Source organism: Lycium ferocissimum, chromosome 3 (assembly GCF_029784015.1).
Source record: "Lycium ferocissimum isolate CSIRO_LF1 chromosome 3, AGI_CSIRO_Lferr_CH_V1, whole genome shotgun sequence".
Taxonomy (NCBI): Eukaryota; Viridiplantae; Streptophyta; class Magnoliopsida; order Solanales; family Solanaceae; genus Lycium; species Lycium ferocissimum.
The window spans coordinates 47,676,393-47,692,091 of record NC_081344.1 but is presented as its reverse complement, the minus strand read 5'-3'; the positions used below and the strand labels follow the sequence as shown (position 1 = coordinate 47,692,091).

At 38.7% G+C, this 15,699-nt stretch overlaps 1 protein-coding gene across 3 annotated transcripts in view; it reads right to left on the bottom strand.

The window, feature by feature from the left end:
* Positions 1-3,640, bottom strand: part of LOC132050256 (uncharacterized) — a 56,608-nt gene extending 52,968 nt beyond the window's left edge. For all 3 annotated transcript variants that reach the window (XM_059441421.1, XM_059441423.1, XM_059441422.1), the window contains exons 1-4: positions 3,427-3,640; positions 2,890-3,063; positions 2,597-2,692; positions 1,971-2,040 (exon numbers count right to left, since the gene is read on the bottom strand). In XM_059441421.1, coding sequence (XP_059297404.1) covers positions 1,971-2,040; positions 2,597-2,692; positions 2,890-3,063; positions 3,427-3,531 — 445 coding nt within the window. In that variant the 5' untranslated portion in view covers positions 3,532-3,640. The remainder of the gene's footprint in view (positions 1-1,970; positions 2,041-2,596; positions 2,693-2,889; positions 3,064-3,426) is intronic.
* Between the last annotated feature and the right edge of the window lie 12,059 nt (positions 3,641-15,699).

Sequence of the window (15,699 nt, the reverse complement as noted above, 5' to 3'; positions counted from 1 at the left end):
TGCCCTTAACATATTAAAAATAGCTCAAATATGCCCTCCCATTCCACCTATTGGATCAAAAATGCTCTTCACGTTATTTTCGGGCTTAAAATTGCCCCTCCATTAACGACGCAATTATATACTCCCTCCATCCCAATTTATAAGAAACTTTTCCTTTTTAGACAGTCTCAAAAAGAATGATACCTTTCTAGATTTAGTAACAATTCAACTTTAAATTTACCTTTTTACCCTTAATGAAATGATTTCTAGCCTCACAAATTTCTATTTGTTGTTTTAGACCACAAGTTTCAAAAGACTTCCTTTATTTCTTAAACTCCGTGCCAAGTCAAAAACCCTCATATAAAACAGGACGGAGGAAGTAACATTTAATTAAATACATGACCTTTATTTATTGGTCCACATAAATTTCTGACCAAATCCAAAAGGATCTCATCCATGACCTAACCCAACACAAAAACCATATTATATTAACGCAACTAAGCGATAAATTACGTATTTAAAGTAACGCAACTAAGCGAAAAAATCATAATTAGCTTCTAGACTTGTAGGGGCAGAAATTAGTAGGAACTAGGAAGCTCAAAAATTTGTAGTAAGCAAGGATGCAAAGGTTTTTTTGGAGATTTGGCCTAAACCCCCACCATGATGGTGCAATTGTATTTAAAAAAAAAAACACTAAATTAGCATGTTGAACTAATGAATATGTAAAAGCATAAGTAACTTGAAAGATGTTTATGCAGCCATGATGCATATGTTAAGAAATTGTGTATAGCTAATTTGCAAGTTCAGTTTGAAAACCTGAAGTGTCCTCTACAGCATTATATATGATTTAATGCATTGTTTAATACATTGCCCGATTTCTGCTTGAGTAACCTCCTTGCTTGTACATGTAAATTAGGATTATGTTGTTACCAGAACAGCCAGTATTGATTAAAAAGAATAATTTTACCACTCCTTTGTTGGTATTGTTGGATTAGGTCTCTTAAAGACATATGAAAAATCGACTTTTTAAAATTGTTGGTACAGAAATTAATAGAAAATGGGAGGTGAAAGAATTTATTTTATCGCTTAGTTAGTGTTAATTTAAAACAGGTTTTATTGGGATGGGTCGTGGATGGTCGAGTCTTTTTGGGTTTGGTTAGAATTTTATGTGGACCAATAAATAAAATTAAATGTTATATAATTGTGTCATCAATGGAGGGGAAATATTAAGCCTGAAAATAATGTGAGGGGCATTTTTTATCCAATAGGCGGACGACCATTTTTGAGCCATTTCGAATACGTTAAGGGCATTTTTGACCCTTTTCCATAATTATTTTTCTTGCATTACATATATACTTTCTTTCTATTTATTTCGTTCCTATGCACCTTTCTTCACTAACCTGCATTTAATTGCACTTTGTACTCAATGTTCATATTTCAAAGTGGCACAATCTAATATTACCCAATCAAGCACGTCTAGCAGGATCACTATAACTAACGCCGTTGAGTTCACCGTAGAACGCAACAGTTAAACCTACTTGTTCAACACTACACTTCAATTCTGCCCTTCTAAAAGGAACATCGGCTCTAACAGTTCCATCGCTGTCTACCAAAATGACCGGAAATGTTTCAGAAAAGGTGGGCATACGACGTACAAAAAGTTCACGCCCTTCTTTATCTCTAAGAGCTTTTCACCTTTGACAACACCAGACCATACCACAATGTAGCAGCAAGATGAACAAAAGATTTCACTAAAAATGACCTTAAACCTAAAGTATCTTGCTACAAAATAATATAAAAATTTGGAGCTCAAATTAAGAGTCTCAACTAACTATTCAAGCCAAGAATATTACCAATGTTTTAAGGTAAATTAAATTGTTGATAACCAGGATTTATATATGACACTAAGAGGACTGTCCTATGCACCTCCTATTACAGCCGTTTAAAAATAACATCGCGATACGTAACAACCAAACAGAAGAAAGACTCACAAGCTTGCATAATTATCTGACGCGTGCACTTCAATAGACATTGCCGTTCCAAATAATACTGGAGCATAACCTGGATAACAACAATAAATAAATAAAAAAGAGACAGAGAAAAATGAAAGACAAGTTGAACAGACAGTTTTCCTTATCAAAAAAAAAAAAAAAAGTTAAACAAACAGTTTCCTACGACAAGTAGTTCAACATAATGAATAAGATGCTACTACATTTTCAACATTAAATTGCAAGAAAACTACATTTTACTGATTATCAAGTGTCACTTAGTTTACCTGAAATTTTCAATACTGCTGGTTGGGGGTAGATACAGACATGTTTCCTATTTATACCTCAACAAGCTAGTTGTTTTTTTCTTTTCTTTTTTTTTCGATGACCGATAATCCGTCTGGAGCCAACCCTGGGCCCGCCCTCTACCCTTCTCCACTTACATTCCAGGCTTAGTTCACATGGCGCAGGGATCGAACCTGTGACTAAGTCACAAGTTCCTACCTTTGCCACTGAACTAAGCACAGAAGCGACAGGCTAGAGGTTATTCCACACAATATTAATAAGAACTGTTAAATACTGATGAGTAGCAATATGGAATGAAAGAGCAAGGGAATTGAGTTACTCACCAAATGAGGAAGCTCGCGAAACACACCATCAGAAACAATACTATTTTGAATAATCGTTCTATGAACAAGAATATATGACTGCACCTCATCTAAACACTGCAAAAATATGAGAAGTTAACTCCGTCCCAACGATAAACTAAACAAGGCAAGAAGTAGAATAACTGTAATGGTCTTCCATATCAAACAGAAAGGAAGAAAAAAAAAACCCTTTCTGCATTGACAAACCACATCCACGCAACACTATGAGTTCACTGCCAAAATTTGCAAATGGTCCAGAAAAAGTAGATCTTTACCAAAGCAGAACTAATTTTGAAGGCTGCTTCTTTTTTATCAGTCTCTACAGTAATCTGGTGTAGACCAATCTTTAGTCGGGTCGCATCTAAAGCCTCCCTTGATTTCTGGTTTGGTGGCTTAAATAGTGAAATTGTGTCCAAAAACCAGGCATGGTTGTCCTTTATCTTCTTCTCCTGAAAATTTTTGATTTCCGCAATTGGAATGAGTAAAACAAAAAACATATTGATAGATGTAGGGATAATTCAATTCTACAAACGCATTTATACCAAATATTGTAGACAAAATCATAATTTTCGTCTGAGAATTAGGTCGAACCCAGTATGACCTAGGTTTTTCTATCCACACTATTCATGATTAGAGAAGGAAAATGACGATATAGGTGTATACAAAATCACAATTCGAAGCATGTGGAGAGTAGAGTGAAAGCTAGGTGATTCCTTCCTAGTTCCTATAAGACAAAATTACCAGAGGCTTACCAGAACACCACCATTGTTCTAGTGCATAATACTCCTCTAATTAAGATGGGGATTACTTACCAGAGTGGGAGGAAGGTCGGAGGAGAGAGAAACAGATTCGAGTTCAGCGAGCAAATGCGTGAAGGGTTCCCACCAAAGCGAACCATCAACAGTCAACTCTCCCATTCCAGTAGAGAAACCCTAGCACTGCAATTCTTCCAACCCGCGCTTTTCTTCGTTCGAATTTCGGAGCGCAAGACTACAGGGATGGTTTGGTACTATGGATAAGTAAAAAATAGAGCCCGTTTGGATTGACTCATAAGTTGATAAGCTATTTTCACCTTTTTTTGAGTGTTTGGTACAAAAAGTAGAACATAAGTTATTTTGTGATTAAAATAAGTTTAAAAAATAATTAGGCTCATTTAATTTTTTTTTTTTAAAATAAATTTACCCTCAATGGGGCCTTTTATTAATTTATACCAAAAAAGAAAAAAGCAATAAGACCAAACTTTGGTCCCTAAGTGTTCAGAATGGAAAAAACATATTAAATTTGTAAATACTAAAAAGATAAAAAGGACCAGGTCCTTTGTTGTTGTCTGAAACCCTACGGTTGAGCTTCTCTCTCTACAATTCTGCCGTCTTTGGTGTCAAAGTGATGATCGAAAAACTCATCGGAGGAGATTTCCTTGTCAACTCTTCGATGTCCATCTGATTTACACCATTAATGGTCCAAACTTGCTGCATCTCCCGCCTTCAGATAAGTTTTTATTTGATTCTTTTCATTTCTGATGTCACTGTAGCTCTGTCCTTCTATTTGCTTGTTTTTTGCAGGTATCCTCGATCTGAATGCTTCTTCCCAGCTGAGCTGCTGTGTGTCTTCAAGGAGTTGTTGACAAAGGTACCATTTCTGTGTTCTTAGCTTGAAGCTCCACTCATTTCGTGTTTGTACTGTATAAAGTCCTTGAGTATACCCCTTACTGACTTGTAATGCTTGCCCTTGATGCTTTCCCTGTATTTGTACTTGTTTTTATCCAAGACCTGCACTTGATTGAAACTTGCTCTGTTGTACTGATGAGTTTGTGATGACATTTCTATATTATTGCTGTTGTGAACATCAAATGGCATCATAATGTTGAAAGTCCCTTCTCCACATCTTGTACCCCAAATGCCTCAACCCTCCATGTTTTTAGTCCATGTAAATTGAATGCATATCCACTTGAATGAGCATTAAAAGATGCTAATACCACAAGTAAAACATACATCCAAAATACTTGTCCTAAAAAAGATATCTTGTTGTCCTTGTTGAGTGTGATTGCCAGGAATTTACCAAAAATGATGCCTATATTCTGCCTGTATGTACCTCTCTTTGTAGGGTCTATTAAACCTGCACAGATTAAGCAAATAGTTAGTAAAAAAAATCCTCCACATTCTCCTCCACAAGGATTTGAATGGAAGGGACTCTAGTTCCACTGCTTCTCCTACTGTTAACTCCATTCTCAACTCCTGATTCTTAAATATGGCACCTGACTCTTGTCACTATTTATAATTCTCCTCATGTTAACCTCCAGTTCCTCAAAATTCTACCAGAAAATAGCTCCAGAATCCAAAGCATAGTTTGCTAAGGCATCTGCCAATTTATTTGCTTCCCTTAGAGTATGAGTGACAAGCACCTCCATGTCTTTCCTCAACTCTTCAACTCTCTCCACCCATTCTGCAATATTCCAAGGTGGTTTCCATCCTTCAGTAAGGATTTTCTGAACCAATTGAGAATCTGTCTGGATAATTATGTTGTTAAACCCATTATCTTGATAGTATCTCAAAGACTTATATATAGCTATAACCTCTGCTTCAGTGTTTGTAGCATGGCATATCTCCTCAGCTTGTGCCCAGATCAGATCCCCTTCAGCATCTCTTAGACAAAACCCATAAGAACTTCTTCCAGGGTTTCCCCTTGAATCCCCATCTGTGTTGCAAGCACACCAGCCTAAAGGAGGCATTCTCCAAGTCACTTTAGTCACCTTTAGGGATGCCCCTCCCCCTTCCAATTTCTGAATCAAATCATCCCATTTGTTAGGAATATTCCCAGGTTAGGATTCCTCACCTGGACCAGTCTCTGAATCATTAAGAGAACCTGATAAATCACTTTGCTCCGTGCTTTCCTATTGCCATGTTTTATACCATTCCTTCTCTTCCAAAGCTCCCATAGAATGATTGCTGGTACTGCATTATACACTTGCTTCAATCTGCCAGTAACAGGTGCTTGCCACCATGCCACAATGATTTGTTGTAATTGTAGTCCCTCTATTTGGATTCCTGCAACATTACTGAAATACAACCAGGTCCTTCTAGCAGTGTAAGATGTGAGAAAAACATGTTGAATTGTTTCTTTTTTAGGACTTGTACAACACCAACACCTAGATACCATATTAAAATTCATTTTCTTAAGAACATCATCCAGAGGTACTTTATACTTCCAGCACCTCCATAAGAAAAAAGAAATCTTAAAAGGCAATCCTTTAATCCACATGAACTTATATCTATCAAGTTCCTGGCCCCTTAATCTTATGAAATCCCAAGTTGATTTCACAGTGAAATCTCCTCTAGTATCCAGCAGCCACCATGGTTTATCTCTTCCTTTTTGCAATCTAGGAGGTGTTATATTAGCAGTGATATGTTCAACTACTTCAGCACTTAGTAGTTCCTCCAGTCTTCCTTGATTCCAATTCCCATCCTCTACTAATTCAGCCACATTTTGAATTATGTCATCATATCTATCTTCAGAGATAACATAATAAAGAGCTCCTAGTCCAGTCCAATTATCATACCAAAATTGAGAATCCCCTTCCTTTACTTGCCACCATATCTGATGTTCAATTAAGTCCCTTGCTTCCAACATTTTTCTCCAGGTTTGAGATCCATATTTCCATTGTACCACCACTGAATTCTCCTTTCTATAGTATTTGTTGCTCATGAAAGCACTCCATAGTGTAGGTTTTGTTCTGAAATTCCACCATAATTTACAAAATAAAGCAAGTGAAACATCATGAAGTGACCTAAAGCCCAGACCCCCTTCTGTAGTTGGTACACACATCTGATTCCATGATATCCAATGTCTGCTCTTCCCTCCAATAGTATTGCTCCAAAAGAACTGTGCAAACATCTTATGCATTTGTCTAATCACCCCCAAAGGTGGATTTACTGCAGAAAGCATGTGTATTGGCATACTCTGAAGTACATGTTTAATCAGTATTGCTCTACCTCCAAAAGACAACATCTTTCCTTTCCAACCTTGCAGCTTGTTCATGATCTTTAGGATTAAATAGTTGAAGAAATCCTTTTTCCTCCTACTATGATATATAGGGCAACCCAAATACATAAAAGGAAACTCCTTCCTATTTATACCAGTGACTATCTCCACAGTGATGCTAATGTCCCCAGGAACATTTGAGTGCATGTATACAGAACTCTTCTCCATGTTAATCTTTTGGCCAGATGTTTGTTCATATTTCTTTAAAATATATATGATCAACTGTAAAGAGCACACATCCGCTGATGTAAAGATGATCATATCATCAGCATAGGCCAAATGATTCACTTTTGGACTCCACTTAGGCACTCCAAATCCTTTAAATTGAACTTTCTGATGCAAATGATTCAGATTTCTTGATAAAACTTCAGCTGCTAGTATGAATAAAGTAGGGGACAGTGGGTCCCCCTGCTTTACCCCTCTTGAGGACTGAAAAAAGCCATGTTGTTGCCCGTTTACCAAAATTGAATACCAATTATTACTTATGATTCTGAAAATCATATCTTTCACTCTTTCTGAGAATCCCATATGTCTAAGCACCTTAGTCAAAAATAACCAAGAAACTCTGTCATAGGCCTTGGCCATATCAAGCTTCATAATCACATTTGCATCTTTTGTCCTTAGTCTTATATCAGCCACAATCTCTTGAGTCAACAAGACATTCTCCACAATGCTCCTATCTTTAACAAAACCTGATTGATTCAGAGAAACAATATCAGCAAGTTTATCCACCAATCTCTCATGTAACAATCTGGAAAAAATCTTATTAATGAAATTGCTCAAACTAATAGGTCTCATATCAGAGAAGGTGTTGACCACCTCCTTCTTTGGTAGGAGGACCAAATTAGTATGAGTAATAAACTTGGGTAGTTCAGCCCCACAGAAAAATGCCACTATCATATTAGTGATATCATCCCCAATTATTTCCCAGCAAGTTTGATAAAAAAGACCAGTGAACCCATCAGGTCCACCAGCACTTTCCCCATTAAGTTGAAACACCACTGCTTTAACTTCCTCTTTTGTTGGTACTGCTTCCAAAAAACTATTCTCCTCCTCAGATATCATTTGTGGTACCTGAGTAAGGATTTCAAAATCAGTTAGATCAGCCTGCTTTGTGAATTGTTCTTCAAAGAACCTAATAGCTTCAGCTGCTACTTCTTCTATATCCTCTATCCATTCTCCATCAGACCCCTGAATTCTTTTTAGTTGCAATCTTCTCCTTCTACCCTGGACATATGCATGAAAGAACTTAGTATTTCTATCCCCATCTTGAAACCATTGCATTCCAGCCTTTTGTTTCCAGAATTCCTCCTCCAAGTGCAAAAATCTATTCAAATTTGCTTGCACTCTATGTAAGCTTTCCCTGTTTGAAGGAGATGTTTGAACTTCAAACTGTGCTTCCTGTACCTTGATCACCTCTTCTAGAGCTTCAATCTCCTGGAAAATATTTCCAAAAGTATTTTTACTCCACTGAACCAATGCAGCCTTCACCTTTTTCAATTTATGATGAAAAAGAATGAAGGGGTTGGCCATAAAATCTGCAGTCCACTGTGTTTTAACTGTATCCAAAAAACTTTCATGCTTAACCCAAAAGTTCAAGAACTTAAAAGGTTTTTTAATAGGAATAGAGTCTCCAGCATAACATATCAGCAGTGGGGCATGATCAGACCCATTTCTGATCAGATGTGAAACCTTTATATTAGAATACTTGTTCTGCAAGACCTGATTGCCCAACACTCTATCAAGCCTCTTAAAAATACAATCTTCTCCACTTTGCCTATTCCACCAAGTAAATTTACTCCCAGAAAATCCCAAATCTGTCATACCACAGTTTTGAATGCAACACCTAAAATCTTGTATCTCATTGATGGTCACAGGGAGACCACCATATTTCTCCTCCTCTGTGGTAATCACATTAAAGTCTCCTCCTACTAGCCATGGAAGTACCATTGATGAAGCCAAGTCCTCTAATGACTCCCATAAATCCATTCTTTCTACCTGAGAACACTTAGCATAGATTAAAGACACTATCATTTCCTCCTGATTTCCCCTAACACTCAACTTGATAGCTAAATGTTGGGGATGATCAATTATAATCTGATAATCAAACAAATCTTCCACAAAAGCCCATATTTTTCTAGACACATTGACCATAGCATGCTCCATTCCAATTCTTCTTCTATAATCTTCAATTCTAATAGCATCTTGAAAAGGTTCCATTAAACATATAAATCCAAAATGATATTGTTGATGCATCTTAATCCCTCTTGTAAAAGATTCCATTGTATTGACTGACCTAATATTCCATATGAGAGCATTCATCATGATTTATTAAGTTTATTATGTTGCCTTCTAGTATGAACTCCACCGCCTGGTGGAACACTTGTATCCCTTGTTGTCTTTTTCTTTGTCCTTACCCCACCTTTTTCAAGCAACTTAGGTGAGATATCACCAGCCCTTGCAGCTGATTTAAGAGTATGCTCTATTGAATGCACATCAAGATCCTTGTTTCCAACTTGTAGTAGCCCAGTAGATCCAGTAAGATTGCCTCCCCTGAGTACCACCTGCCCAATATCCACATCCCCATCTACATTTTCTGTTCCTGTAATTGTATCAGTATCCTTTAGCTGCACCACATTATGCTCAACATTTTCTTTATCTATTTCCATCTCCCCATCATCTGAACTTGTTACTTCTTGCTCTTCACTGTCCATATTATCCTGCTTTGCTTTACCACTACTTGTTTTATTTAATTGAATCTGATCTCCTGATTTCTTTGTTGTATTCCTATTTGTATTCTTTGCTGAGTCATAATACTTTGCATCATCTCCCCTTGTATAACTCTTTGGACTAGAGTCATCTCCCTTTGCTGAAACATGATTCATACTTTTTGATACTGATGCTATAGATTTGACTTTCTCATTGATGTTTCTTTGCTTTGTTGAACTGCTTGCAGAATCAAGGATGCATTTTATTGGACTCATGTGGCTGCTTGACTCCTCCTTGTTTTTGATTGTTTGAGTACTGATGTCATGACCAGCATCCCTACTCCTTTCTTTGGATCTACCTCTTGACTCAGTTTGTTGTAAGTCATCCTCCTTTCCCTTACTTTCTTGCTCTGGGGACTTGTTAGGACTATTGACTGTTCTGTCATCTCTCTCTGCATCTGGTTCATTCTCTCCCAACACATCAAAAGCATTTTGAGTTTGGACTATTCTTTCCCCTTCCTTATTTTCGTTATCATTTACTTCTCCTATTATGACACCACTCTTATCTCTTCTATATTTATACTTCCTGCTTTGCATCCACTCCTGTTTTGCTTGATACCTTCCATTAAAACCTCTTCCTTGTTTGGCATCCTTATTCTGACCTTCAACATTGACAAAATCTACATTTTCTTTCTTTATGTCCTTCCTATATTGCTTGGCTAGTTCTGGATTGAGTAGTCTACATTCCTTCTCCTCATGCCCTTGCAACTTACAGTGTTTACAGTACTTAGGCAAGTAATCATAATTAATCCTTACCCATTTGGACTTTACTATGCCTGTTTCATCCTCTTCTGCTATATTAATTCTCTTTGGTAAAGCTGCTAACAGATCCACTTCTATTTTGACTTTTGCACAGCTAGGTCTTGTCATATTTGCAGTGGCCAAGTCAACAGTTAGAGGTTTTCCAACAGAAGTGGCCATGGAGAACACAGCTTCTCTAGCAAAGAAATTTGGAGGGAGCTCTGGGAAGCTAATTGTTACACCCCTCGTCTTCGTAGTGGTAGAACTTATGATTTCCTAGTTGGGTATGCTTTGGGAATTGAGACCCGAGCCCAAGTTTTAGAGATAGGAAGTGTCCTCCTCCGTATGCAATGGTACCAGCAGGTATTCCTGGTGATTTACAGGATTTGAAGTTAAACGAATTGAATCGACACGACCTGAACCGAATTAGAAAAGTCTGCAGACACCAGTCAAAATCGACAGGTCGTCGAACCTGTCGACGGGCGGTCGTTGTGCGGCGTCGATAGGGTTCCGCAGCCCTACATTCTGTAGGCGCAGGTCGATGAGCACGTCGACGGACCGACGACACGTCGACGGGTCGCCGATCCGCTCGTCGAACCGGACCACTGAAGGATTTAATTCTCCGAGTATAAATACATGGTCTACAACTTTATGTCTTATTTCTCTCTTTCCCAGATCAGAAAACCCTAATATTTTTCTCTCGTAACATTTATGGCATAGTAGTGAAGATTTGACAAGATCCGGACCCCGTAAACCCGAGATTGTGAAAAAGAAGGTTGTTTCTAGGGTTTCTCCAAGAATGGGAAGCTTAGGGAGTTGAAGTTAAGGTGATTCTTGGGATTCTTGACCCCTTAAGGTATGTAAATGATTCCTACCCTTGTATTTGAGTTGCTATCAAGAGCTTTAGTGATTTTAGGTAAAGAAAGGGTATTTGTGGAAGTGATAGATTGATTAAGGGTAAGGTAGTGGCATAAGACTATTTTAAAGAAATGATTAGGGATGGATTTACGTGTATTTGGATATATATAGGCGCTATCATTGTAAGCTTATAAAGGAGATGGTCATCTATGATTCATTAAGCTTTATACGTGCTTGGGGATGATTAGAAAGCAAAGCAAGTAGCCTAATTAAGGCTTATGTTATCTTAATTATAGATTTACAAGTTCAAGAAGTAGAAGTTGGGCGATTTGATATACGGCAAGGTATGTTAAGGTTATTCCTTCCTTTTTTGGCATGATCCTATGATATGAACCAATAAACGAGTAAGAGAGTTTCCATATTACTCTATTCTTATAAGTAATAAGAGAAATACAGTTTTGATTTTCCGCACCCGCTATGGTATTTTCCCCATATATAGATTTTATGATTTCGTGTCCTAGTGGTACGAGTTCGGTAAGGACCCATGAGAGGCAAACTATCATTTTATTGTTTTGAGAATCCTCGTCATTCGGCCTTTTACTTGTATTACGCATTCATTTCCGAGTTCTCGGGGTATGAGTGAAAGGCGCGCTTGACGGGGGTGAATGTGTGACCCGTGATATTACGTTTTATATGTGAAAGCACGAACGACGGGGGTGAAGGTGTGGCCTATGAGTGGTCCAGGAGTGACCTATGATGTTGGAGTATATAATGAGAAAGACACACTTGACAGGGGGTGAAGGTGTGGCCTGTGATGTGACAATGAGGTGTGTACCTACTATATATATATATATATATATATATATATGCTCATGTTTTCCGATATACAGATTTAGTCAGAGGCAGACAGATACTAGTTCATACAAATTCATGCAGATAGTCATTTCAGCTTATGTGTTCAGATTTTATTCATGATTTTTCTACATATATACCTGTTTTTTATGCCTTACATGTCACGACCCGAGCTACGGGCCGCGACGGGTATCCGGGGCTAACCACCGAACACCACTCACTTGCCTGCTTATTTGCTACGATTCATACTGTATGCTCATAATCATATAAAACTCGTCATTTTCGAAATACATTAGCTTTTATAAACATAAGCCCTTCGGCTATCAAAATAATATATACATGCATATACATACAAGCCATGGGACCGTACTACCCACATCGCGTATCTACGAGCCTCTATTAGAGTAATAGACATCCGGACGGACAGACCCCGTCATGCCCAAAATAGGAATATACAAACATATGTACCAAAAGAATAATCCGAAGCACCTCCGGAATATGGAGTGCTCTCAAATCACCGCTAGCTCCTATGGATCCGGATCACCTCCCCTGTCTACTCCGTGGGCATGAACACAAATGTCCGAAGAAAAAAAAAAAAAAAAAGGACGTCGCACGAATATTGTACCGAGTATGTGAAGCACAAACAATAATGAAGCATCAATAAACCGAGTGAGGCATAAAATAAGGAGCAATCAGAATCGATCGTATCATAAAAGAAATAATGCATGCAAGCTTACCGTCATAGTCATCATCATGTCATATATGCATAAATGTATGTCGCCCGACCATTTAGGGCGGTGTGACAATCAATAATATTAGCCCGCGTCCGTGCCTCCCGCGTCCGTGGTACCATCTCATGTCGTCCACTGCATGGCCCGCCGCCATGCCATTTGGCCATGGTGTATAGCCGCCCGCCGTATAGGCGGCGCGTGTGTGATATCATCATATGCTCTCATAATGCACTTATCATAACCCGTCATAAAATACTTGTAATCATATGCTTATCATAGTACATGCATAAGACTCAAGATCAACTACACTCTATCGGGGTGACGTAAGGTCGTGATTCCCCGATTTCATTATGGAGCAATTATCGACATTCTCGCCTCACTCAAGGAATTAGTACATAAGGTGAGTGTAGGCAATAAATAGCATCATTATCAATATGGCATCATTACATCATATCTCTTATCTTATATAGACATTTATGGATCTAGGCTTTTAGCTTCTTGGAATACATGAACTCATGAAGAGTAAAAGAACTTATACTATGGGATTCATGCCATTGGAAAGAAAGGACTAGCCTCACATACCTTTGTCGCTTTATTATTCTATTGCTCGCTTGTGCTCCTTAAATGCACTCGTATACCTTCAATGGAATTCGTATCGACATTAGTTATATAATCGGGAAAACATGTCCTCTAGGCTATAGAAATTGGGAAAGATCTCCCTCGTTTATACCACTTTCCGCCATATTTCATATGAACTCCCAACATTCATAATAATCATCACAATATCGCTAACAACAATCGTCATTCATTCCTATGATTCGCATTTCATAATTCACCTCAATTTCCCATAACTATGACTAAAATCCATCATCGTACTCTTTCGTTTCCAATACTCATTTCAGGTTTTATAGGTCATTTATAACACATTTATATCATCAACATATTCATTTCCACGATTCAATTCACTACTAATCACTAATAACATTTTTCATCCATTTAATGACCCATTTGTGGTGCTTTTCTATAATCCATGAATCTCAACGTAACAATACCTCAAATAGCATGTAAGGGTCATGAAACTTACCTTAGACAATAGAGGAACAAGCTTGGAGTGGTGATTCACCCTGAGCACCAAAACCCTAGTTCATCTCTCCTGGATTTCTTGACCTTAATAGCTTTAATGAGTTTCTTAGGCTTCGATTCTCCTCAAATCTTGTTATCAATCCTTGATCTCCTTAGTTTTCTTGTGGATGAAATGTTTGGAAGGTTCTAGAGGTGTGGAGGGGTTGAAGTCGTGGTTGAGAATGAATAAAATGAAGTGGACTCAACATTTAAAGGCTGGAGACGTTCGGCTCGAGTGGGGACTTCCACGGACAGCCTTCACGGTCCGTGGAACCTTTTGGCCGTGGAATCGGTCGTGGTTCCCCATCAGCCAGCCACACTTTCTGCTGGCTGTTCCACGGACACATCCACGGGCCGTGGAACATCAGGCCGTCCGTGGAACATGGTCGCGGAACTCACAGCTTCCACCTAATGGTTCCCGTCGTTTCGTTTGACCTCTAATCCTTATGGAACCTTCTTAGCACTTGTTTATCATTTCATTATGAATCTCGGGGGTGTCGTAACTCTTCTCCACAACATTCTTAAGGCATCATTAACTCAATACTCCTAGTTTGCGTCTAATATACTAACTTATAACTCGATTCCCCTTAACTACTTTCTTGCTTCAACTCGGATGCCTTCAAATCTTAATTAGGACTATCAATTTGTACTTCCCGCTATCCAACCTCGTATACGTCCGTCCTTCGCGAGCCTACTCGCTTATATACTATGGGAAATTTTCCGGGTGTAACATTCTTCCCCCTTTGGAACATTCGTCCTCGAATGTTAAGTCACCGAGAAGTTCCGGGAAAATTTCACCGCAGTTTCCCCGTAATACGGCGATACCATCCCGTCACAACAGCCCATAATATCATTGCCTCACAGTGGCTACAACACAACAAGAATATGGATTGCCACACACGACCCATATACATAAAAATAAACGTACATACCTTATTGTCCCGATGTTTCATCATGTATCTCTTCTGGGGGTTGAAACAGGCGGTACGCGGATTTCATCTTCTCCTCTCGCTTCCCAAGTCACTTCTTCTCGGTTGTTATTTCGCCATAAGACTTTCACCGAAGCTATTTCCTTATTCCGAAGCCTTCGTATTTGCTTGTCCAAAATAGCACAGGGGACCTCTTCATAAGTTAGCTTTTCCGTAATCCGAACATCATCTACCGGCACAATCTTGTGGGATCTCCCACACATTTGCGGAGCATAGAGACATGAAATACCGGGTGAACTAATTCAAGCTCTAAGGCAACTCTAATTCATAGGCTACTTGACCCACCTTGCGGATGATTTTGTAGGTCCTATGTATCGAGGACTCAACTTCCCTTTCTTACCAAATCTCATCACCCCTTTCATCTAAGTGATACTTTCAATAATACCCAATCATTGACTTGAAATTTAAATCTCGCCGGCGATTATCCGCATAAGATTTTTGGCACTTTGGGCTGTTAATAATCGATCTCGGATCACCTTGACTTTTTCTACCGCTTGGTCGAATCAATTCGGGGCCTATTAATTGTACTTCTCCGACATCAAACCATCCAATCGGGGATCTACATTTCCTTCCATATATAACGCTTCATACACGGAGCCATTTGAATACCGGAACGGTAACTATTATTGTAGGAAAATTCGATTAGGGGTAAGTGGTCATCCCAACTACCACCAAAATCTAAAACACATGCCCTTAGCATATCTTCCAAGGTCCGAATAGTAGTACGCCTACCGTCCGTCGCTCCGTGGATGGAATGCCGTATCGAACTTCACTTGAGTACCTAGACCTTCTTGGAAGGATTTTAACTTACCGTAAATCGTGCTCCTCTCGTCCGTGATGATAGATATTGGAATACCATGAAGCCTTACAATTTCCTTAAGGTATAACCCGGCATAATCTTCACCGAGTATGTAGTCCCGACCGGGAGAAACGAGTCGCTTGAGTGAGTCCGTTCACGATCACCCATATAGAATCATACTTGCCTT